This window comes from Nematostella vectensis, chromosome 12, assembly GCF_932526225.1.
Source record: "Nematostella vectensis chromosome 12, jaNemVect1.1, whole genome shotgun sequence".
In the NCBI taxonomy this organism is placed as follows: Eukaryota; Metazoa; Cnidaria; class Anthozoa; order Actiniaria; family Edwardsiidae; genus Nematostella; species Nematostella vectensis.
In genome coordinates, this window is record NC_064045.1 from 6,707,188 (window position 1) to 6,732,492 (window position 25,305).

Genomic DNA, 25,305 nt, shown 5'->3' on the forward strand with positions numbered 1-25,305 from the left:
AGTTTATTGAAACCCCTGCTGTTAGCTGCAGTGAAAAGTCCACACGAGTCGGACACCAATAAACTTTATCCCTTTTTCTAAACCAAAACATGATCTGATTGTGGAAAAAGATGGAATTATATATATTACTTTTCATTTCCTTCAAAATCTTTTTGAGCCCTTGGAATGGGCTTGCCTTAAAGTATCTCCGTTATCAGTATTACTTACTTGTATGCGCAGTTTAACAAGCTGATCTGTTATTCTCTTTATTAAGTCGGTTTGAGCCAAGCCGAAGGTGTTTTCGATACCCCCTGTATTCGTATACCCACGGCAATAAAAGCTTTTGGGCCTCGAACAATGACCAAATCCAAACAAACAAATTAGGAATAGTTTTCATGTTGAACCGCAAAGCTCTAATTGGAAAAGAGGAATCTAGCTTTTATGCCTTTGTGATTTCTGATGACGCAGCTTTTAACACTTGATATAAAGGCCCCAGACAGCTTTTCCAGAAGCAAAGCGAAGATCGCGATGGTTTCCATACATCCTTGTCACAACTTCGCACGAACGTAAGTGTTTCAATTTGAATTTCTATAGCAGTAGCCTCCATAATCATATCTTTTCAACATTTTGATTTACATTACGACTTAAACAGCGTTATACAAGCATCATATTGAGTTATTTTATGCGAGGGTATTTCTTGGTAAAAATTTCCGGATTCCTTATCAGACACGCATGACTGTTTAGCCATAATAACAGTGTTCACAGTCAGGTGTCAGGCTGTTTGTATACCCGCAAAGCGTGGATGCGCTGTCAAAGTAAAGAGAGACTCCTTTTGATATCGTAGACAGACCCCTTTTGATAGTACGTGTAACTCGCAAGGCGAAGGGCATTTCAAACATACGAGAAAACGATAGAGTGTCTATGAGATATTAAAAGTACTCATGTAAAAGAGATGCAAGAACGCGGAAGTTACATCACTTGTGGCAGGAAACCAAGCAAGGACATCGTAAAACCAAAAACTGGTAGTCGACACTGAAAGGACAAGGGCATCATAAAAAAAAATAGGACAAATGCCGACATAACGACATCAATTTAATACCGTTATCTAGATTATTCTAGTATTACTAGTTATTTTAGTAAGACTAGAATTAGAACTAGAACACCACATCCATATAATACCGTAAAGTAGAACTTGAAGACGTAAGACCGACATAACGACACCAATATAATACCGTAAAGTAGAACTTGAGGACGTAAGACCAACATAAGGACATCAAAATAATATCGTAAAGTAGAACTTAAGGACGTAATACCAACATAATGACATCCAAATAATACCGTAAAGTAGAAATTAAGGAAGTAAGACCGACATAGGGACATCAATATAATACCGTAAAGTAGACCTTAAGGACGTAAGTCCGACATAAAGACATTATTACAATACCTAAAGAAGGAGACAAGACCGATATAACGACATCAATATAAACTAGGACGTAAGGACGTAAGACGTAAGGACGTGAGACTGACATAAGGACATCAAGACAATACCGGACTAGGACTTAAGATTAAGACATAAAAGACATAACCAACAAATAATTAACAAAAAATGTGGCGACGTGTTACCGTGAAACATTTGATAAGGCTATTGTAGGTTTCATATGCCCAATCGTATCTTTATCGTCGCATTATAGATCAAAGCTATTTTTATGGATTGAGTTCAACCTAATATTTAGTAACCTTTTTTTCGTTTTTATCATCCATTACATGGTTTAATCGCACTTGAACGATATCTTATAATTTCAATCAAGCGCGAGTTCTTAAGTGTCGTGATTTCATAACGGGCCGGAAATCGAAACCCATCAGATGCACCAGTTCTTCCGATTGCTGTCCGAGCGAACAACCTCTAAAGGCGTCAAAAAGACGCCAATATTTCTGTTTAAAGCATTGGAAAAGCAGGGCTTTATAGTGCAATCAATCAAGACATGCGAAACATTGCTGTTCAGCTAGAAAATTTAAGAGGGTGTGTTTCCGATAGAAATCATTTGTTAACTAGAGCAAATATTCACAAATACCCTCCAGTGCCAATTAAATATTTCCCTCTTTTAATTAGTTTAAGACTTTTCAGCAACAACTAAACACCTTTCCGGTGTTTTCAGAAATATTCAAATTTCCCAAATCTATTATCTTTTTTCAGGTTGTTTCGTTTGCTTTGCATGTCATTTCCTTGAAAATATCTTTCCAACACTCTCTTTCTCTGTTTTCACCGTTTTAAGACTTACCGAATTAGTAGAATGTGTTATTATTTTCACGCCTTTTCAGAACTATCAATTCTCATTTACACGTTTTCATTCACCAAATTTTATCCACAACACCAAACATTATGTGAAACTTGGATATCTCATTCTTGTTCCAACTTTGCGATTGATTTGATCGTTTCGTATTTGCAAATCACTCTTCTTTTATTGATGTTTCTTAGTTGCTTGCGTTGTTTTCCCAATTTCAAATCCTAAGAGGCCATTAAAATGCACATTGTATGACTTAATAAAAACTGATTTAAAACACATATTGGTTTTACTTGTTCTTGTTAACATATGGGTAATTTGTAGAGCGTTTTCGAAATCTTGAATCGTTAGTCAGAGCCCAAATTTGTATAGCTCTTCAGACCTAATTTTCTCCTAAGAATGAAGATTGACAAACCATCTCGACTTTCCTTTATCTCTCATCCTTTCCCATCAAATGAAAAACACATGGTGATAAATTGACCTAGTCTTAACTAGGATGAATTGGCTTTGAAAATTGCTATGACATGTTTGTGCTTTTTGGCCAAATTTTTATAGCCCCTCAGACCTAATTTTCTCCTAAGAATGAAGATTGATAAACCATCTCGACTTTCCTTTATTTCTCATCCTTTCCCATCAAATAAAAAAAACCCATGCTGATGGATTGACCTAGTCTTAACTAGGATGAATTGGCTCAGAAAATTGCTCTGTCATGTTTGTGCTTTTTGGCGCAGTCGCTGTCCAATAAGGGCCGAGGAGGAAAACCCTAAATGATATAACGGACACACACGTGTCAATCGAAGTGACAGGCGTCTCAGGACTATCTCGTTATCACAACACGTTCCAATCCACGTAACAAATTTCATTTCACGCGCAGCAAATCTTATTTTACTTTTCACGCTTCGCAGACTTTTTCCAGAATTACAAAGTAACTGTTCTGTTTAAAATCGATAAGTCACATTAAGGACGGACCTGGGTCGAGAACGCTTCGGTAGGAGATATAAAGTACTCGCTCCCAATTGGTTCCTTTGTCTAACCAAACACAAATACTCTAATTGACAAAGTTTTTCATTCAGGCAATGATGAATTTTTCCCGAACCGCATTTTCGAACCCAAAACAGTACGCTAGAGAGCAGACACCGTAATGGAACGGGGAAAAAATCCATTCGCCTGCGAACTGGGTAAGTTTTAGTTAGCGCCTTCGTCTTAAGCTACGCCTGAGACTTGTTATCAGCGTTCTATTTAGGTATCTCTTCCTTGTAGATTATCATTATTTTCAGTCGATGTGATAAGTGTCTTGAGGCGTTACGAGATTTAAGCTTGTAAAATTAACGCTACAATTTTCGCATTTCACGTCTTTCACCGTTGAGTTTGGAGCTCAAAACTTAAGAAAAACCAGATGCTCCCCGAGATGGTTCAACAATACAACTTTCCATTGCTCGGGATTTGTCAGAAGTATAGAATTCTCGTAGATACACCGATAACAGAACCAGCTGATATGATTTAAAAATAATTGATCAATGTCTTTTCTTCTTTTTTTGAGTTTGAATGAATGTTTATGCCAAATAACTCGAGTCCTTTCATTGTTTTCTCCTGGATTATTTTCCATGCAAGGTGTTAGTAAATTGCCCGTTTGCGTTTCATATTCATCGATTATGTTATATCCCACCAAATATCAGTTCAAGTACCGCTAATCTCAATAAAAGCCGTGATTTCATCTGTAAAAGGGGGTGTGTTTACTGCGTTCGTTTTCTTTCGCATTTACCTTTGAATTTATTTTCAATAGTAATCTCATCGAGCAGGGCAAACATGCCACCGATATGTACCAAACACGAGAGAACGAGCTTCTTTGTTTTGTCTACGGGTTTATGTGTTTTTTTGTAAACTCACCTAAACTATTAGCTCACGTATTTCTTGACTTACGAATGTATCTTTGTAAGGTTCTATTGAACAGTCTAGTCAGTACAATACCGGCTACTCTTTGTTATGCTGTCAACACTGCTACTCGTAATAATAATACAACTTGTTATACTGAATGTATATAAATATTACGAACTCTACAACATTGCTTTTTGAAACTCTAAAACCCTACCATTTCAATTTCATTTCAACATTATTTTTTTTGGTTTTATTCTTTTTCGCTAGTTAGAGCTACCGAAAGTGCCTTCGAAATTGCCTTCGAACTTAATTATTGCTTGTTATTTATTCAAATGCGGTTATTGGGATTTTTATATTGCTTGTACAAGATGTGTGTAAGTGTTGTAGTACAAGGGGAAACAGAACAAGGAAAATTCGTCCATATTTACAAAAATTATATCATCAATTTAACCCATGCAATTTATAACGTACTATCTCCTCTTTTCACCGTTGTTATTCTTGCCACGTGACACGTGGCGACGTTTATTGGTTTCAAATTGTTTTTGATTTTTTCCTCTCTAAAATTAAATTCTAAAAGGTTTAAAATACATTTTTTACATGGTCAAAGTGAAGTTGAGAATGTGAGTTAGACATTTTCTCTTAAGCCATGAAATCAAATTTAAGATGGACCGTGGTCGTTAATTCGCGTCACCGAGAACTTTTTTCCCGAATTCTTTGGCATCCGATTTCTCTATTTTTGGCATATTTTTCGCAGCCGTCCCGCGTGTGTTCCGAAACATTGTCGGGCATGCTCGCAGTATCGGGTGCGTCTCGTTTCGCAGCCGTCCCGAGTTTGTTCCGAAGCATTTTCGGGCCTGCTCGGGCCTGCAATTTCGGGTACTACGTCTCGTATTGCAGCAGTCACGAGGTAGAGCTTGCTTGCAGCATCGGATACGTCTCGTATCGCAGCCGTTCCCGTATGGCCGCCTTACTACCATAAAAAAATTGTGCCTTAATGCGAGAAAATACTTTTTCGTAAACTCGAGCATGACAGCATGTCATTTCAACACAATATCCTCATTCAGAGCATATCCTTATTTAGAGCATATCCTTATTTGGAGCAAGTATTTATTCAGAGCATATCCTAATTTGGAGCATGTCTTTATTCAGAGTATACCCTTATTTGGAGCATGTCTTTATTCAGAGTATACCCTTATTTGGAGCATGTCTTTATTCAGAGCATACCATTATTTGGAGCATGTCTTTATTCAGAGCATACCCTTATTTGGAGAATGTCTTTATTCAGAGCATACCCTTATTTGGAGCATGTCTTTATTCAGAGCATACCCTTATTTGAAGCATGTCTTTATTTAGAGCATACCCTTATTTGGAGCATGTCTTTATTCAGAGCGGAACCTTATTTGGAGCATGTATTTATTCAGAGCATACCCTTATTTGGAGCATGTCTTTATTCAGAGCATACCCTTATTTGGAGCATGTTTTTATTCAGAGTATACCCTTATTCGGAGCATGTCTTTATTCAGAGCATACCCTTATTCGGAGCATGTTTTTATTCAGAGCATACCATTATTTGAAGCATGTCTTTATTCAGAGCATACCCTTATTTGGAGCATGTCTTTATTCAGAGCATACCCTTATTTGGAGCATGTCTTTATTCAGAGCATACCCTTATTTGGAGCATGTCTTTATTCAGAGCGTACCCTTATTTGGAGCATGTTTTTTTTTCAGAGTATACCCTTATTTGGAGCATGTTTTTATTCAGAGCATACCCTTATTTGAAACATGTCTTTATTCAGAGTATACCCTTATTTGGAGCATGTCCTTATTTTGGAGTATCATTCAAAGGGACCTATCATATCAAACGTATTCCCAATGGATAGTGTCCTTCGTTTGTATTGCCTTATATGGACATTGATGCTAAAGTTTTCCCACTCCCTGATCTCCAGAAAACATGGTGAAAAATGCTGATTCCTGTCAATTTGAGACTCGCGGCAAGAATTTGTCATGAAAAACTTGATCGCTTGGTCAAATCTTTACCTCATAATCTTGAAAAGCCCTTAGACCCAGGCCTCCAAGAGATTGGCCCAGTGTTTCTCTAACAGGGTCTGGATGAGGTTAACCGACTAGCGACAAACGGCTTAAAAGGTAACTGACGACCGGCAAAGAATGAAAAAAACTAGTGACTAGCGACAAAAAAATATTTGCCGACTACCGACATTTTATTATTTCCGGTATTTTTACTCTTTACTTCCAGCGTCAATCTACTTAAATTCGGACATTTCAGAATCTGTACTATGTATTTCCTGTTGCATCAACTTTTCAGTCAATTATTAATAATGAATTTATTATCAATAAGTTATTAATTACTAACCAATCCTAAATAATGTTTAATCTTCTATAGAATCTAGTACAAAAGCGACGTACCAAAGCGAAGTACTAGATTATAGTCACCGACTACCGACTACCGACAAAGACCGATAATTCTTACCGACTCCCGACAAATTATGGAAGTTTAAACTGACTACAGACATACAGACCCCCCCCCCCCCCCCCCCCATCCAGACCCTGCTCTAAGAAGGAACACCATGTAGAACATATGAGGGCGGGAGGTATAATTGTTATTTTTAGTTTCCATTCATTTCTTTTAAAATTTCATTGTGTGGGGGATGTTGGCAACGCCCTTATTACCCCCCCCCCCCCCTGGATCTGTCATTTGTTGGTTGTGACTCGCTTGCTTGTTTTTCTCCCAGATCTTGACCAGAAGATCAGCAATTTTGTTAGAAGGCCAAGGTCAGTCAATATCACGTAAGTTGATAACAAATAGGTCATTCCTGTTACGCCAGAAAAGATCCAAACTCCCTCCCCCCACGGAGGGACTCAAAGAACCTAACCCCCCTGCCCCAAGGAGAGAGTTAAAGGACCTAACCCACAGAAAAAGATCAGAGAAATATCCTTATCCTCTCCCCCTCCCCCCCCCAGGAAATGAGTCCCCGGAATTTTCTTAAATAAGTGCACCAAAAACATTAAAGGTCTCCCTTAAATCTAAATCATCCCCCAAAAAACATCAAATCAATGATGAACACATATTGTTCTGTGACAAAAGCCAATGGCTTGCCACTTGTTTTGAGAAAGAAGTAATAGTTCTAGAGAAGAAAGCCAAACTAAACATGAATTAGCATTAAACTTTGAAGTCAAGAGAGACTGCTGTCAAAATCTTTTCTCTAAAGCATGCTCGAGGCTTCCGCCGAAGTGATCCGTTTTTGCATACATATCACCTGCGAATATTGATGTTTTCGGCAAGGTATTGTTGATGGTTTTCATATCAGGACTTCTAAACATGTCTTTTAATTGAATACCAAAGTCTTAGCACTTAACGATCTTCATTTCCCCTGAGGTATACACCTCCGAAGGGAAGTAATTAAATAATAATTTGTATATATACTTATATACCACCAGAGGGAAATGATTTAATATTTAATATAGTCAAAATCTTTAGATTATCAAAAGGTATTAACGTTTAGAGAAAGTTCATAAGCGTAAAAACATTTTTTATCAGTGCGTCCATCTTTCTTCGTTTTCGGCGATTTTAGTGTTATTGTTGTTAGCTCAAATAAATTTTACCATACTCGATAAACACCGATACCACAACCCAAAATACTAATAAACTGTCGTAAAAGTATTGCGATTGTTGGACGTGCTTCGAGATTTAAGAGCAACACTTCTGGTTTCCGCTCGAGTGAATAATTCACGGAATAATATCTAAAGAGAGATTTTCGTGCGTGCAAAATGTTAAATAGCATGGTATCATATCTTTAAAAACACTGCCTCCAGGAAAGCAGTCCGTAATATCAGGTTATTGCCCGCAGGTGACTGCATTACCTCACTTCGCCCTTGTTAAACAATAGTTGTGACCACGCCCTTTATGCTGGTCGCACCAGACCCCCCGATGGTTTATATAAATCGAGTCATGTTGGTTCTACTCTTTCAAACTCCAACTTGATGTGTAAGTGTACTGCACGCAAAATCATGGTAAGATTATGACAGAGATTTATGTTTTGAGTATCGATAATCGGTTATCTTCGATCGTAGCCATCGGTGAAAAGTGATTCGCTTTCAAGTTTTTAACTTTGTCAATGAGTAACATTTGGAATTTATTTCGTGTACTTCGGATTTTTTCTTAAGCAAACTTGCAACGTTAAAAGCGACTTAATGGCATTCCGTTGATAAACAACCCGGTGGTTCAAAAGTGTGTGGTACTATTAATATTATCTTTAAACAAGCAACATTTATCTCTGAGATTTTGTGAATGTTGTACAATCTTATTTAAAAACAGCACACCTTTTTCCGATAAAAACCTCCTATATGTTTAAACATAGATCGTCGTACCATTTTTACTGTCGAAAAGGTGAAATTTATCTAAAACTATATGCCATCAAATGTTCATTATCGACCATATTTTTTATTCATCAAAACTACCTTTTCGATATATCATTACTATTTAGCAAGCTGTATATCGTTAAAATCGAATCAATAACGTTTGCACCACCGCGAAGACTGTTTTTATAGTTTGATAGCTTATACAGGGATCCCGTATTCGCTTATAATAGAATTGAACCTGATGAAATGGCAAATCATCCAGAAAAAAAACAATGCCTTTTGGACAACTAATAATTAATTATTAAGGCTTTCAAGTAAACATAAAACACTTTATATGACGCTAGCTTTGACTAATTTTGAATCCTGAAAACTCTTATTTGCTTTATTTATTTGTTTATTTTAGCGATAGAATGAGGCAATTTTTAATTGATTGGATTTCATAGTGATTCAAGCGGATGTACAATGCTACTTCTGTAATAGTGCATATTTCATTTGCATAGATACTTTTTTCTGGGGGACGTCTTTGTCTTTTAACTTGCGATTTGCCCTACTTCATTTATGAATTTATGTGAAACTTATAAAATGATATTTTCTATATCAGTATACTGCTCAATTTTGCCCCCCCCCCCCCCCCCCCCTCGTGAGTGAAGTAAATAATTAGGGGAAATACCTTGAATAAAGTCTCGAAAGTAAGACAGGAATTTGGGGAACCCGGCAAGGGAGCTAGAGTTTTTTAATACAGTATATATTTTTTTCAATTTCTGAAAATGAAAACTGCGTGATGGATGAGTTAATCTGCAAGTACCACGGTACCACGCGGTCTAGGTGTACAACCGTTCCAATATTAAACTAACATTGTTCAAAGACGCAACTTAACAAACTATCAGCATAATCCATCCTTGGAGCGCTAGAACGTAGTAAGCAGTGTTTGTGTGTCAAGATTGAGATGGGTTGAGATTGCCTTGCCGTAATATGAAAAGTAAGAGTTGTCAGTAAAAACATGCCTGTCTCAAACAGGAATTATTGCTGTTTTCATCAATAATCGTCCCAGGATAACCGAAATTTAGATACTGTTCACCGTTTTCAAGACACTCATATCATATCAGATATCAAGACACTCATATCATTTTCAGGATACTCATATCATATCATAAAGCTTTAAATGTACACGGCCGCCAAAGGATTTTACTTTGTTTATCGGTGTAAAATATGGCTACCGACGCAATGCATGATGGGCAACGAAAAACGTGACCTAGTCGCTTGAAAGCTGAACATTTTCTGAACAACTTCTAACCACATATTTTATCAAACCCAGAGCAGCTCTTCGCCGACGTTGTACGCGTGAAGCTGTTACTGTAAGCATTGGCGTCTTTTTAGGAGCTCGTCACAATTGAGCGTTTTGGGTACATTCAGCGCGTACTTGAGTTATAAGAGTCAAATGAAATCGGTATCTTAAATGACCCATTGAGCACCTACATTGACATGTTTCTTGAATTGTTTCGCTCTAATAGGAGCTCTGTTATATATTCAGTGCGTATTTTTTGTATGCAGTATAGCGTACATTATAAAATGATTCATTTATGAGAAGATTGTAGTCGAAAATGACTGACTGACTGTTACTAATTGCAAACTCTGTTATCGAGAGCAGAAACGCATTTATTTACTTAGTACCTGGCAGTCATTGCCATCCGCTTTTTTGTCAACATCTAAGTGTGAAGAAGCATTCATTCCATCGGCTGATTTGGGGAAGCGATTGTATTGTTTTACTTGCGATTTAAAAAAGGACACAAACATTTAGAATGCAAATTTAACGCAAACGATGATTCCAAAAGAAGATTGCACAGGGAAAAAAAACATGTATGCACCAGAAAGGTAAAACAATATATATGCATGTAATACAGACAAACAAAGCATGCACGACAAGTCCTCTTCTCAAATCGCTTTAGACAACAACGCTGTGCATTCTGGGAAGTATTCAATCTGGGTGACATTCTATAACTGCGAAAAACACCTGTTAAAAGGCTTTTATGAGAAACGTGTTGATCTGCTATGAATCTCTTATTGCCCTATAGCAAACACTTCAATTGGGCTTGTGTTTCGAGTATGATGGATAACTTAATTAGTATAATAAAGTTTTTATGAAGAAAAAGGAGACTCATATAAACATCAATTTACAAGAGCTTTTATGAGAGTTAGATAAACAAAACACCATGAGTGTTTCAATGGGCACTATTCACGACCCTCTTCAAAAGAGCATTTATTTCGTCTTTTAGAAATAGAAATTAGAAGAGATATTGACGAAAAAGTAATATAATTTCCTGTTAGCCTGAAGGGAGTGTGTATGTTTTTTGACGGGTAGGATTAATAAGTATCTTTTTCCTAAACTATGGAATCGCTGCGATTCAAGACACAATCCAAGATATCTAAGATAACACGGAAGGATGGACGGGGGGGGATGTTGGGCGGCAAGAGAAGAGCTAAACAACAAAAGAAGGGCGGGCTGGGGGGATGGCAAGACATAAGTTAACAGGGAAGGTGGGCTGGGAGAGATATGACATAAGCTAAAATGCAACAGGGAATGTCTTAAAATATCATACGAAATGTTTGGCTGGAGACAACATTTTTCAACTTTTCATTTTGTATTTCTTGAGCGTGTGAAAGATGACAGCAATTTATATTCAAGAATTCAATACAGCAAAATATCCTAACACTAGTATCTTGAAATCTCTTGAAAGAGGGGGCTAAAGGAGTAGGGGGAGGGGGGGGATAGAAGTGACCGGTGACCGGAGGAAGAGCCTAGAGAGGTGTGACCGGGGGCAATAGGGAATAGGAGTGACCGGTGACTGGTGGTTAGGGGATTAGAGTGATGTGACCGGGGGAGGGGGGAAGTGTGACCGTGAGAAGGAGACCAGTAGACAGGTGTGACCGGGTGGAGCGGGAGGGGAGTAGAGAGGTGTGACCGGGGGCAATAGGGAATAGGAGTGACCGGTGACTGGTGGTTAGGGGATTAGAGTGATGTGACCGGGGGAGGGGGGAAGTGTGACCGTGAGAAGGAGACCAGTAGACAGGTGTGACCGGGTGGAGCGGGAGGGGAGTAGAGAGGTGTGGCCGGGGGGATGGGGAATAGGAGTGACCGGGGGAGGATAGAGTACAGTGGTGTGACCGGTTGTCTGGGAGAAGAAGGGCGGTAGAAAGGTGTCGCTGTGGGATGGGAGTTGAGAAGGTTGAAGTATGCGAGGCGATTACAAGTTTTCAGAATTCTGATATTATAATTGAACAGTTCTTTTTTTAAACTGTTTATAAGTGTAGTAGCCCCTTGAATTCTTTGAGCACTCTGTACATTTTGAATAAAATAACTGGAGGTTTTAGTCTGAAAATCATTATCTATTCATATGTTCATAAAGGAAAAATATATGAGCCATGTATGTACAGTTAAGTTGGTTTGGCTAAACAGGCTTCTTAAAATCATACGAAAATACTTAGCTTAATTGAATACGGGTGCTCTTACCTCACCAGATAGTAGATCGTTTAAGGCTTTTAAAACAAGTCGAATATTTGACAGGTTAATTGATCTGGCAATCCTTTTTGTTCCCTTCGTATTTGATTTATAAGGAATGAAACAAACTGCTGGAACACTGCTGGCAAAAATGCGCTTGCTTTTCATTTAAGCAAAGGTTGAGCTACTTAACACAGACTAAATTTAAGTATCATTCGGCTGTATGGTTTCCGTTGCAAAGTGTTTACCTTTATTACACATCAGCTCAACAAAATGCCGCTATGAGTTTTATTCACACCACGCAGAGCAAACAAAGCTATACATACACCGTGACGTCACAACCTTTTCCTTTTTTGATGTCCAAATGAACCCTATATACTACTGTTTCGTGCGGCATTAACGCAGCTTTTTCAGGTGCGAGCGAAGTGCTTGTCAGTAATCGCTATAAGCTTGAGAATTGGTAACGCGTTATGGATTTATTTAGCCTGTTGGAGTAGCCTTACGGCAAATTTACAACTTAACAAATTAAAAATAATCAATTCTCGCAAAATGTGGCCGGCTATAACTTGAGGGGAAATGGAAGTGGAAGACTGTTCGATGAAGATTGCAAAACATCGTAAGTATAACTAGAAATAACCTGCTCATAAACTTTTCTGTAGGCATATGTGTTTCAGAAAAGCCTTTGTGCAAAGCGGTTCATTTGACAAATTTAATCTTACGGCATTTCTGAGCCATGATTTGTTTCCAACATGCATTTTTTAAAAATTTTGTTTTAGCTATTATCTACTTTTACTGTAAGTTATTTTCTTGTATACCGTATATTCCAGTCAGTTTTACGCGATAGAAGATAAAAGTAACGCAAATTCCGATAAGTATTCTAGCCGGGGGTCGAATGAAATCTTTAAAAGCGTATAAAATGTGATACCGATAAAATAAAATCCTGAAATAAAAACAAATCGGTCAATCCTTCAGGTTTGTATATCAGATGAATCAATATCTGATAAGAAGCCCTTTTATTCATTCTACAGAGCATTCAGGGTTTTTCCTGTGGTATACCAAAAAAGTAGGACTATGTCTCCATGCGATACCTCTCTATATGTTTTTTTTCTTGTTTATGTGCGTTCAGTTTATGCATAACGAACATGTGGTGTACAAATTACTACGCCCAGAGGTACGTTCTAATCTATCAGACTACTTTTCTGCAGACCGTCTAGACTTGAATAAAACAGAATAAATGATAAGGCATCATATCATATCAAGAATTCCTCCTGGGTTATTGATATTGAAGGAAAGACGGGTGCATTGAGGTAATTTAAAGGTTTCAGCCCTTAGTATAACTCATAGAAAACCTAAATCGAATACAGGGTCTTTTAAGTCATGATCATTTAAAGCTTTGTGGGCTAGGATGAACCTATTGTAAGCGAAGACAAACAAAGCAGGATATCGCAAATGGATGAACTGGTTTACTTAAAGCTAAGTGATTAGTTTTTCTTCAGAAGTAAAACACGCGATATTTTCAGATTACGGCTAATTTTCAAATTATCAAAAAGGTAAATTAAAAAATAAGAAATTGTACGAGTGAGGTTACTGCTTAACAAGCTATTATGCAACAGGGACGTAGCCAGGGGGTGGTCAAGCCACCCCTTCTAGCAGCCAAAAATACAATAAATGTATGAGACATTATCTAAAACACAGGTGAATATGCCTTGAAAGGGTCTTTTGGGCCTCCTCCTGTTCAAAATCCTGGCTACGCCGCTGTGCTATGTGATTATATTAACTTCGCCCTGGGGATTTGGTAAAAGAATTAGTTAAGTTTCAGCCTACACGCATGGAAGAAAATAAATGCGGAGAGAAAAATGAAAGCATATATATCTATAGGAGCAACTGCAGAATACCCGTCCACAATGAGAGTTAACAATGAGACTTCACACCTCGATTTCTATAGAACAAGGCAGTAAATACAAGGAAAATGCAAATAAGTGGACGAGTATTCTGCAGTTTAGCCTATCTATATATGATACATATCGCTGAACGGGTGAAAGATCAGTGGCGGTTTGTTCGTTACTGTCGAATCCGTTGTTTTTTTTTTCAAATCATCGATTTGTTTTTGTCTTTTGGGATTTTCCGTTCCGTCAGTTAAATTATTCTAAGCCAATCAGATTATTTCCATCTCTCACCTAGTGCAGTTGCTTGGCTTTCTGTCGCGACACTGTCTGGTTTTCGTCCAGAGTATAGCCAGGGGAATGCACAAAGCGAGACTCTGATTGGCTCAGAATGGTTTTACTGACGGAACAAAAAAACAAAACAAATCGTGTTTTGAAAACGCGGATCTCGATACAACGGATTTGACAGTAAGGCTGTTACTAAAGACCGTTAGAATCCGCCATTTCAGAGAAAGGTGTAATTTTAGCAATATCAAACTACTGTAGTTATTACTTTTAACGACTATCATGCATCTGATCGGGAAGATTTGGGGAAAACCATTGGTTGCATTAGCTACATCAAGCTAAGTCTACGATGAACTTAATATGACATTTGACACGAGATCAGACTCGGAATCGGGTCATTTTTGCACCGTTCAATCGACAACACTAAATTTTATAACAACACATATAAAACAAATCTGCCCCATCCGACCTAATATCATGCTGAAAGTTAAAATCATTGCGTTTGTGTCCTTGCCTGTACAAAATTTAAATCGATTTGAAGGAGATAGAAAACATAAGGCCGCGCTCGTGGGTGGGGGGAGGGGAGGGGGGGGGAAAGGGTCAAACCCATCGCCAACTCCAACAGAAGTTTTCTCAACGGATCGGTACGGGAATATTTTTAAATGACAAAATGAAGGCCCTTAATATAGTACTGGGTAAACACTTTGAATTTTAGCCTTCTTTTTAATTCCTTTCTAATTCATGAGCGCAGTTAGTCTCCGGTGATTAAAATCGACACGAATTCATTTATCATAAATACCGATTCTCTCTTCGTATTACTTATTCACATTCGAGGAAACTATGAAAAAAGATGAGAAATGGCAACGTTTTTGCGACCAAGTGAACTGTGACAAAGTGTATTTGAGTAGGCCGCTGATACTAGATCTGTGGTTTCTCCGTCTGTTATCGACATTAGTAATTTGCTTCAAACAAAGCATAAAGTGTGTATTTACGTGTTATATAACCCTTTTTCGCTTGCTTATCTGTTTGTGATGGAGTAACCGCTGTCGGCAGTCTGTAGTAGTCCGTAGATTTTGTCAAATGACACTAGCATTAGTGTGTTGGCTCTGAGGGAAGGTCAAATTCACTTTGTAATCTCTAGTAGGCGTGCAAAGGAGCATTCTCGTGCTGAAGGAAGGTAAACGTCATCTCTTTATTATTTTTTGTAGTCGTATAAAAGCTGTCGCCATTAATACTAGTTACTATTTGATGGGGGGGGGGGGGGGTCTAATCCCCCTCCAAAAAAACTGAACAAGGTTCTGGCCCTTAAAAATCGAGCAAGCAAAGTATGGCAGAAAAATATCGCCACATCCTTCGGGGAAAAAATCGAGTAGCAAAATTTTCCGAGAAAAAATTCGAGCAGAAAAAAGTTTGCGACTTCCCCCATCAAATATTAAATGATCCGTTCCTTAGTACGTATGTATATCGATGAGGCTATCATAGTTTATTCTAACACGTATTACTTAGACTGGCCATATTTCTTGTGTTTCTTTTTGAAAAGAAAAAGTGTGATGTCAGCGATGAGCCTAAACGATGAAAATGTATGAATCTTTAATAGAAAAGTATTAGCAGCGTACTCGTCAACCCATACTAGTGATATATATCTACTCAAATAGCCCCAGTCCGATACACCTTTTTTATACTGTTTTGCCTAATTAAGATAAAAAATATCAAAGAAGCTTCCCAAAACCGGCCGATGGGAATGGATGGTTTATCAAACTTATTATTTTTCTAGGATGACAAATGGCGGCTGATAGCAATACCAACGGGCAAATGTACCTAGGAATAGCTAGGGTGGGGGGGAGGGGTGCGGTGCGCAGTCATAGGCACATATATGGAAAAAGATACCTTAATAAGAAATTACCCACTGTTTGGCCGCCAAGGAAGGGGTGGGTTGGGGTACTAAAATTAAGAGTTTTAAATAGATTTCCCTTTCCTTCGTTGTTATCGGCCAACCTGGGTAATTTTCAATATGGCGTCTCCAGCCATATTGGTTGCGGTTATTTGCTCATTCCAAGAGTGTGATACAAGCGGTTTGACACGTCACGTGGCTGCTTTTTCAAAGTGGTTTCTTCTTTTGCCTATTTTCGTTTTATTGTAAGATAATTAACATGTTTTACGGCCTTTTTTTGACAGAGGACTTTTCTTGTAGTTGTTGTGTGACATTTTTTCACTGGTTTCAGGGAAGCGTTACGTGACCTTAATATTAACACTGTCGATATGCATGCTGTGTGACATTTCTTTGTCATGGATAACAGCGATAAGTGTTGTGTGAATTTTTGTGACGGTTGACTGTCGCGATAGGCGTTGTGTGACATTTATTTTGACATTATGTATGGTGTGACCTTTGACAGGTATTGTCATTTTTACAATTGTGGTAGATATAAGTGTTGTGGTGGCATTTATTTTGGACACTAATAACGTCTACATTATTTTTATTGTAACAGCTGCTTTATTTTTACACTGGTGGTGGCGATAAGTGTTGCGTGACACTTATTTCTACACTGTATCGAGGCGTTGTGTGGCATTTTGATACACGCTCCATAAGAAGAAATATTTGCGTGACATAATTACATTGACATAACAACAAAAGAAAATCTCTTATCTGACTTATAGTAATCCCCAAACATTGCTCAGTGCCAACCGACAAGAGTCGAAGAAAAAAACCCAAACAAACGCTTCATGTGCCACAGGTTCATGCTGTGTATAAAAAGTTAAGAGTCTTCCCTTTCCATTAGCGAGAAAACTAGATAAGGAGAGAGATTCGAGAATTTAGAAAATTCCTTTTGTACAGTAATTGTAATCAAGGCGTTCATGGCAGTTTGTAAACAAGAGTTTGTTTTACTCTGCCTCTGAAACACCTCAAAATTAATTTTAATTTGAAAAGTCTTTTTTAAAAGTCAAATTGGTATTAGTTAGATTTTAAAATATTTTACGGCAAGTTGGACAACGTTTTACCGTTATAGCTAAGTCCTTTTCATAAGTAATCATGTACTATACCTATATAAACAAATCAGTGTAGCTATTCACTGCTTGGATATACAAGCATCTGTTCTGGGGGTGATGCGTTTCGAATCGTCAATTACAAACTCAGTGATCGATTGTTCAAGAAAACTGGCTTTTTCACGGTGCGTAAACTTTACTCGAGTAGGCAAAGCAGAGTTACTATCACAGGTTTGGTAGTTGTAATTTGATTTTGCTTATTTTTCTTTGCCTTTTTTCCAAAAAAGACAAACAGGAGGAAACGATAACACTATATCTTATTAGACGTGCTAATGATAAACTATACTATAATCAAATAATGTATATCAGACCTCTATCTAGCAACCAATTTACACTTCAACCAATTTACACTTCTGTGGCCAAGGCAAACGGCCTTATTCTTTTCGATGTTTTACAATTAATTTGAAGCTTATCAAATACACGAGCCGACTTTGCTTACATTGGTGTTTCGTCTAATAATGTGATTGAAATTTCTAATCACTCTCGAAAGGAAAACCATCCATGCATTATTCCCTGCTTTAGCAATAAAATGGAGCCGTTCTTATTATATGCATGGTTAAATTTCAAAAAGAGGATTAATATTGCTCTACAAAAAAACATTCCTCGCGAATTTCAGGCAAAGAGTCTATGAAGTTTTCCCTGGGGTTATGCATCATGCATCATTCTATTACGATTTACCGATTGATCTAAACGTAATCAAGAAATGTCTTCAAACTAGAACTTAGCGCTCCGAAGCGCTTAGAACAGCGATTATGAGCGCTATAGTGTTATCTATTATATTATAAAAAGTACGCCGTTAAAATCCGACGTCTGTAAGTAGCTACCATTACATGTAATTGTTGGCGAGATGACTGGGCATTATGGCTAGAACGGGTGGCAACGATGCAATCTAAAACAAATTCAAGCAAACAACTACCCTGGGTAACAGAGGCTCCGAGCTTCGCGGCTTCGCTCAAATCATTCTCGCCGCGAAGCTCGGAGCCTCTGGTACCCAGGTTAGCAAACAACCGAGAATCGACCCACAAAAACCGCATACCCAGTCATTAAACGTGTGAATCACGCGAAATGGCGACCCATTTTGTGTAGGGTTATTTGAATTGTACTGTGACAACATTATGAAGTAAACATAAGCAAGTGATACTAACATCCCATTTACTAAGAGGTGCGTATTATTAGAGGTCACCCAAACGGGTATGGAGATACATTTTATATCCGAAAGAAATTCAAGGTCTTTGTGCTTGTTTAACTGACTGGTACCAAGGCACATATTTCTTGTTTTGTTGTCAAACTAATTCAACCTTAAGAAATTAGTTAATTAGTTAAGCGAAAAAAAAAATTGAAAACCTTTTCGGCTAGAAAATCACTTTGATAATTACCAAAATACAACGAGGAGAATCAGGATTCGCGAATAACGAGTGCCTTGGTTGTAAAAACTGTAATAATAAGGGTTGAAATTTAACTTACTTAAACTTATGGTAATTGAACTTAAATATGCAACAACGGCGATAACTAGGGCAATAAAATTACCTATACTTACTCAATCAGGTACAAACAGAAATAAACACATTTCTACAATAGCGAACAGGGAAATGTGAGTTTGTACTCTTTTAGAACTTCCGTCCTTGTTAGATTGCAAAAATTTGAATTTCACGCCGTGGTTTGGTGAAGAAATTGGAAATCTATCAGACAGAACGCATTTTTACGTATCAATTCCATTGTTTTCACTAATAATCGAGAATGGACTTACATCCAGCATCCTTACATGCAGCGCCAGCAATGCTTTGCAAGGGCGATGCAGCTATTTATATCTATATTTCCCCTATAAATCCCCTGATGAGTGGGCAACCACGAAACAGACCTGTAGGGAAACCTATGTAGTTTGTATTTTTCTCAAACCAACACTATACACCGCTCTACTTTCGAGTATTGAGCACTTTCTATGAAAGCCTTCAACCATCATTTCATTTTAAATCTATATTTCTATATTAGCGGGAGGCTAAATCCGACAGCTTGTCTGCCGTACCAGCAACGTGAGTAACCCTACTTATTCTAGGCAGTGGACATAGGTTTATTGCCAAGACAATGAATCTAACTTTTTAGTTCCTTTTGAGTTTTTATGTGTTTTTTTTTTCACATTTTCGACAAATTGTTATGGCAATGGTATCAAATTTGCCCGAATTATCCCTTCGAGAGCTTTTTAGTTGAATTTGCAAATGTTCAGAGGGGAGGAGCAATATGTAAAACATATGGCGTAAACAAGTAATTACTACGAACCTTGCTTTGAAGTTATTTTTTTTATCAAATACATTGAATAGTCTTCCACTTTTGCATTATTTTAGTCGATCAAAGTTTGCTTAGGGTGATGATTACGTACTTAACTAAACATTAAATGAATAGATGTGTTTTGATTATAGTTAGTTTAGAGAACACAGGTTTATTCTAAAAGCGACGGCAATTCCTCGAGAGGCCCCAATGTTGCCAGGTACTTACAATCCAAGTGATTAACTTGAAATTCTCGTTATAATGCTAATTTGCACAGCAGGTTTTTTTTGTGTTTACCAGATAAAAAAACGGTAATTACAGAGGGTAAGCCTCATTGCAATACATTGGTCAACCATTGAACCCTTTTACTGTGTTTGCATTGAGCGAATATTTGGACAAGTGACCACAAAGTGTTTTTGTTTTGTTTTATCGGCACTTCTTTAGCCTTACATAGCTATTCAATTTAACGATCAAACTTTCCCCTTGATCACTTTGTGGATACATTGGTTTTACTTGCGGTATTTTAACGCCTGCTTTATTCCCTCAATATATAACTGCGTTCTCACAATTCCAACCGTTCAATTCCAGCCTTTTTTCGTAAAACCACGACGTGAAAACCCCAAGTTTCACGGTCATTTTAGGACGCGGACGTTTGCACTGTAAATTCCACGAACTACGTTCCCTACTGTAGAAATAATTTTCTTAGTTTATTTCTATCTATCTCTGTTTTGCTTATTCCATTGCAATTAAATTATTATTGAACGCCATGCGCAAAAACATCTTTTTCGACCGCGTTGTCCTAGCCGTCGTCGTCGTTGCTGAAGGTCTCTACAAGAGACCATGAGAGCTCAACGGTGCCTCGTCTCCATGCGCTCGCCCTATTCCCTCACGACATATCGAGCTTGGCTTTTCCCCAAATACCGTTGGATTGTGTGTTAGAGCAAAGAAAGAGAGAGCAAGGAATTTGGGCTGACTTTTTCCAGAATTTCAGCCATAGCCTACAGAGTTTTTTGGTTCAGTTTAATTTTGAAACATTTGCAGGCTTTTTGACATTGTATGGTTCGGCACTTATATACATTTGCCTCAAGCATTTGCAGGCATAACAGGAAGGCTACCCAAGGGCTATGAAGTCCATCTTTTAAAACCGCTTCATTCTTTTCAAGGTCTCTGCACACACGAACTACATGCTAACTATGAAAAACAACGCAACGTACCGTGATTTCATGTCAAATACCGCTTCAAAATATCGGTTAAATATTGAATAGTTTCAGCTAGTTTGAGTTTAAACAAGTTTGTTAGTTTCTGCATTGGAGCCATTAAATGTAACTAATTTAACAGAATGTTTTCCTTTTATTAGAATTCAAGCTTAAGGATGCTGATCTTCACCGTGACGTCACTTCTGCTATTGTTAACGCAACCAATCCGCGTGCAAGGAATTGGTGAATGCTCGACCAATCCGACAGCGCGCTGCCAGGGTGAAGTGTCATGCCCGGCGTGCATCACGATGCTCTGGAACCCTTTTTTACGTAACCCTCCATATGTAGAGAGACCGGATAATACGACCTTCGAGGGAATCATGCACTGTGAGTACTGATGAATCCTGTTAACTCAAACCTTGTTAACTCGAACTCAAGACAAAAACTGTCCTTTTTTCTAGCTCGCTCGATCAATTCCCTATTAGGACATTACATACCATATTTGGAAGTCCGCGTAAACTTGCAGGAGCTCTTGTCTAGTACGATTTTACAGGCCGCCATTTTAAAACGGGCCCAGGCCTAGCGGTTTTAGAAGATTGAAGGTTTCCCGCGTTCTTGCCCCATTGATTGATATGGAATAAGATACATCAACTTCACTCTCGTTGAATCGTTAGTAATCTTCATGTCAATGCTGCACCACTGTTGTGGCATCAACCCGTATAACCCGATGAGCTGTGGAGAACTCCAGCACAAAACATACGAGATCGGCGACGTCAAACCCGCGTCCGATATCGAGATGCCAGTCATTGTGAACTTCAAGGAGTCGGGGTTGCGCTCACAGAAGAAGGTCGTCCCCATGTTGCCCCACACGGGCGTGGCATTTGTCGTGCGACGGGACAGGGTAGAGGGGGACTACTCCATTCAGCTTCTCACTTCCGTGTTTTCCGCCTGGCCCGTACTCATCCTAACTCTCCTGCTGTCTGTTTTGGCCGGGATGATCGCCTGGGCTCTGGTAAGCAATGCCATTTTACGCCCTCTTGCCATTCCGCTAAGATTTTATTATCATTATCATTTTTTTGCATTAGTTTTTTATTTCCAAATGAAAACAAAAAGCCACATTTTTATACGATTTCATCCCGTATTTTATTTGTAACCTCAAAAGAAACACCCATACCGTTGTCAGGCCATGTTATGCCGTCACGCAGCATTGCGAGCAACATGTTTGGTTATACTACAGGCCTGTACCCAGGATTTGCCGGGGGAGGGGGGGTGCGCAGTCATAGGTATCAATATGGGAAAAGGAAAGTATTTAACAATCCTTTAATAAGAACATTTTGCCGGCCAAGGGGGTTGCGCTCGCACCCTGCGCACCCCCCTGTGTACGCGCCTGTACTACGGAGTCGGTTGCCAGCATTGTTTCCTTGTGGTCAAGCCAGCGAGGTGCAGCTCTGATCTGTCTGTACACTAACGCTGCAATGGCTTCTGCCAACTTCGTTGGCATTGATACCTCATCACAACTCCTAGCCCAGTCAATTTTTGCTGGTAGACGTCAGTCGTTAGGCACACTTGGATTATATTTGTACACTAATGCTGGAGTACCCACAACCCAAAAAATTCATAAATGCAAAATAAACACAACAAGATGAAGATACTTAGGCATCAGTCTAAGGGATAAATGGTCTTGCAGATATGCATCCAACCAAGGTGTTGGCATCTACTCTTAAGCCAAATAATAGCACAGGTTCTTTGACAAATTTCAAATCGAACAAGGGAAAAAAAGCAGAATCACCCCTCTCAAAAAAGACTCAAAATACCATAAAAGGGAGAGATCAGCAAACACAGCTCAAGACACAAATAGGTACTTTTATTCTGATCCTTCAGGTCCATTTCCATGGTTTCAAAACACAATGTCCTCTCCTTGAAAGCTTGTGAAACCACGTGGATGTCATTACAATCACATCAGTAACTCCAACTAAATCCACTCAAAACAGTGTGAATTCCATCCTACAATTATAAAACGGCTCCATTCAATTGCTAATAATAATATTCTCTAAAATAATAAGACTTTAATAACAAATAAAACCAAAATAACACTGTCTCAAGTCGTCTTCAGAAACTCGTTGTGCTGTCAATAGAAATGACAGTAGATATGATATGACAATAGATATGACTAGATACCTTTATTCTGATCCTCCAGGTCCATTTGCATCGCCTCAAAACACAATTCCCTTCTCCTTGAAAGCTTGTGAAACCACTTGGATGTCATTACAATCACATCAGTAACCAACTAAATCCACTCGAACCAGTGTGAATTCCATCCTACAATTCAAAACGGCTCTATTTAATTGCTAATAATAATATTCTCTAAAATAATAAGAATATCAAATAAAACCAAAACAAAACTGCCACAAGTCGTCTTAAGAAACTCGTTGTGCTGTCAGTAGATATGACACTAACGTGGCTCGTCTTGCAGGACACAAGCAAGAACCCTAAAGATTTCCCGAGATCCTTTGTTCATGGGGCATGTGAGGGATTTTGGTGGGCCTTCGTATCCATGACAACGGTCGGGTAAGTCAAATTACCTTTTTTTTGCTATATCCTTACGACACCTAGAATCCATGTATCGTAACCCGCGGTTGTTCATGGGTAACGTATAAATGACTGAATCCTGGTATGTGAAAGCCATGTGAATGGCCATAAGAACATGACCAAGAATTTGAGGCCTGGACTTGTATTATATTTACGTTTCTTTACGTGATACCCATTAGGCACTGCGGGTTACGATACACAGATTACCATGTCCACCCTTATTCAAAATAGGTGTTTAGACCCAAAAGTACACATTTCTAAAATGCAATCGTTAAAACCTCGCTACGGATCTCCTACATTATTGTTCACTAGATATTTCTAACACTCACGTTCCATTCAGGTATGGTGACCGCTGTCCCAAGAGCATCCAAGGTCGCGCTTTCGCCGTCATCTGGATTCTTGTCGGCATTTGTATAATCTCCATTTTTACTGCTACTCTCACGACATCTCTTACAACCATCTCCTTGGACAACAAAATCAGTTTACCTGGTTCGAAGGTGAGAGACCACTTTGTCGATCGCCACTTAGCCATATAGAGTTAGCTATTCAGCATAAGCTGTTAACTATATATAGAATTAGCTATGTTAGCTTTCAGGGGCGTAGCCAGGGGAGTGGCCCAGGGGGCCCGGGCCATGTTTGAGACATTATCTAAAATACAGGAGAAAAAAAATACAAGGGCCTTTTGGGCCCCATCCTGTTAAAAGTCCTGGCTACACCGCTGACTTTGTAGAATTAGCTAGATTAGCCATATACAGTTTGCTAGAGTTTGCTACAGTTTGCTTTAGCTATGGCAGCCTTATATGATTAGCTAGGTATCATGCCTAGTATCCCCTTCTCTCATCTGTGTTTCGCTTATCATTTTTTCTTTGCTTGCTTCAGGTTGCTGCGCTCGTTCACTCTATTGATGCTATCACTGGGTTCCAAGCTCAAGCCGATGTTAAAAGTACGTTACTTTTGATAATTGCCTTGATTGTTATAGCCAATTGCGTCGCCATTTTATGCTCCCACAAAATATCGAGTGACCCGCAAAGCATTCATTTCCATCGGGTAATTCAAGCAAATAACTGAGAAACTTTCAATCAAATATCATTAATTAAGTCTCAGACTTTAATCGTGGATGGTTATTTTGAAGTCTTATTACAAATGAACTTCTTTATTTTCAATTGTAAACAATAACAAAGGAGTGGTTGTTAGATATTCTTTAATTAAAAAAGCTTGCCTGGAGAATCTTTCAGGCACTTCTCTGGTTCTTATATATTTTCACAAGAAATGCTCGCCGATAACCGTACTGGTTGGCCCATCTATTAGATATAGACAACTGCAAAATACTCGAAGGCCAAAAACAGCCCCCATTCTCTTCCTGAAGTTACTTGAATTGAATGCATGCTGCACTGTGATTTGCAGGATTCCATACTTTCGAAGGGGTTAGAGCGGCAATGGACAATGATGAAGTAGTGGGTAAGATATCAAGATTTCAAATATGAGAGGGCCATCATATCTTAACTCTTTATGCTCTCTTGCATGCATGGAATAATAGCCAAATGCTCACACCCTTTCTAATTCCAGGCGCGTTACTGGAAAGCTACATGATAACCAAATGCTCACACCCCTTCTAATTCCAGGCACGTTACTGGAAAGCTACATAATAACCAAATGCTCACACCCCTTCTAATTCCAGGCGCATTACTGGAAAGCTACATGATAACCAAATGCTCACACCCCTTCTAATTCCAGGCACGTTACTGGAAAGCTACATGATAACCAAATGTTCACACCCCTTCTAATTCCAGGCGCATTACTGGAAAGCTACACAATAACCAAATGCTCACACCCCTTCTAATTCCAGGCGCATTACTGGATGGCTACATAATAACCAAATGCTCACACCCCCTTCTAATTCCAGGCGCATTACTGGAAAGCTACATGAAAACAAAATGCTCACACCCCTTCTAATTCTAGGCGCATTACTGGAAAGCTACATGATAACCAAATGCTCACACCCCTTTTAATTCCAGGCACATTACTGGACAGCTACATAA

General features: G+C 38.6%; 2 protein-coding genes across 9 annotated transcripts in view; both read left to right on the plus strand.

The window, feature by feature from the left end:
• Nucleotides 1–3,439, plus strand: part of LOC5510108 (thioredoxin domain-containing protein 11) — a 51,937-nt gene extending 48,498 nt beyond the window's left edge. For all 3 annotated transcript variants that reach the window (XM_048719739.1, XM_048719738.1, XM_048719737.1), the window contains one exon: nucleotides 3,335–3,439. The gene's annotated coding sequence lies outside the window, so the exon portion shown is untranslated. The remainder of the gene's footprint in view (nucleotides 1–3,334) is intronic.
• Nucleotides 1–25,305, plus strand: part of LOC5510092 — a 36,387-nt gene that overhangs the window by 8,215 nt on the left and 2,867 nt on the right. The window contains exons 1-8 of one of the 6 annotated variants that reach the window (XM_032379242.2): nucleotides 473–545; nucleotides 6,887–6,941; nucleotides 20,839–21,064; nucleotides 21,352–21,689; nucleotides 23,151–23,245; nucleotides 23,607–23,763; nucleotides 24,146–24,209; nucleotides 24,671–24,724. In XM_032379242.2, coding sequence (XP_032235133.2) covers nucleotides 20,854–21,064; nucleotides 21,352–21,689; nucleotides 23,151–23,245; nucleotides 23,607–23,763; nucleotides 24,146–24,209; nucleotides 24,671–24,724 — 919 coding nt within the window. In that variant the 5' untranslated portion in view covers nucleotides 473–545; nucleotides 6,887–6,941; nucleotides 20,839–20,853. Of the gene's footprint in view, nucleotides 1–472; nucleotides 546–6,886; nucleotides 6,942–8,025; nucleotides 8,166–17,222; nucleotides 17,345–19,069; nucleotides 19,250–20,838; nucleotides 21,065–21,351; nucleotides 21,690–23,150; nucleotides 23,246–23,606; nucleotides 23,764–24,145; nucleotides 24,210–24,670; nucleotides 24,725–25,305 lie in introns of those variants that run through there. The other 5 variants (XM_032379245.2, XM_032379243.2, XM_032379225.2 and 2 more) reach the window with 5 other exon arrangements.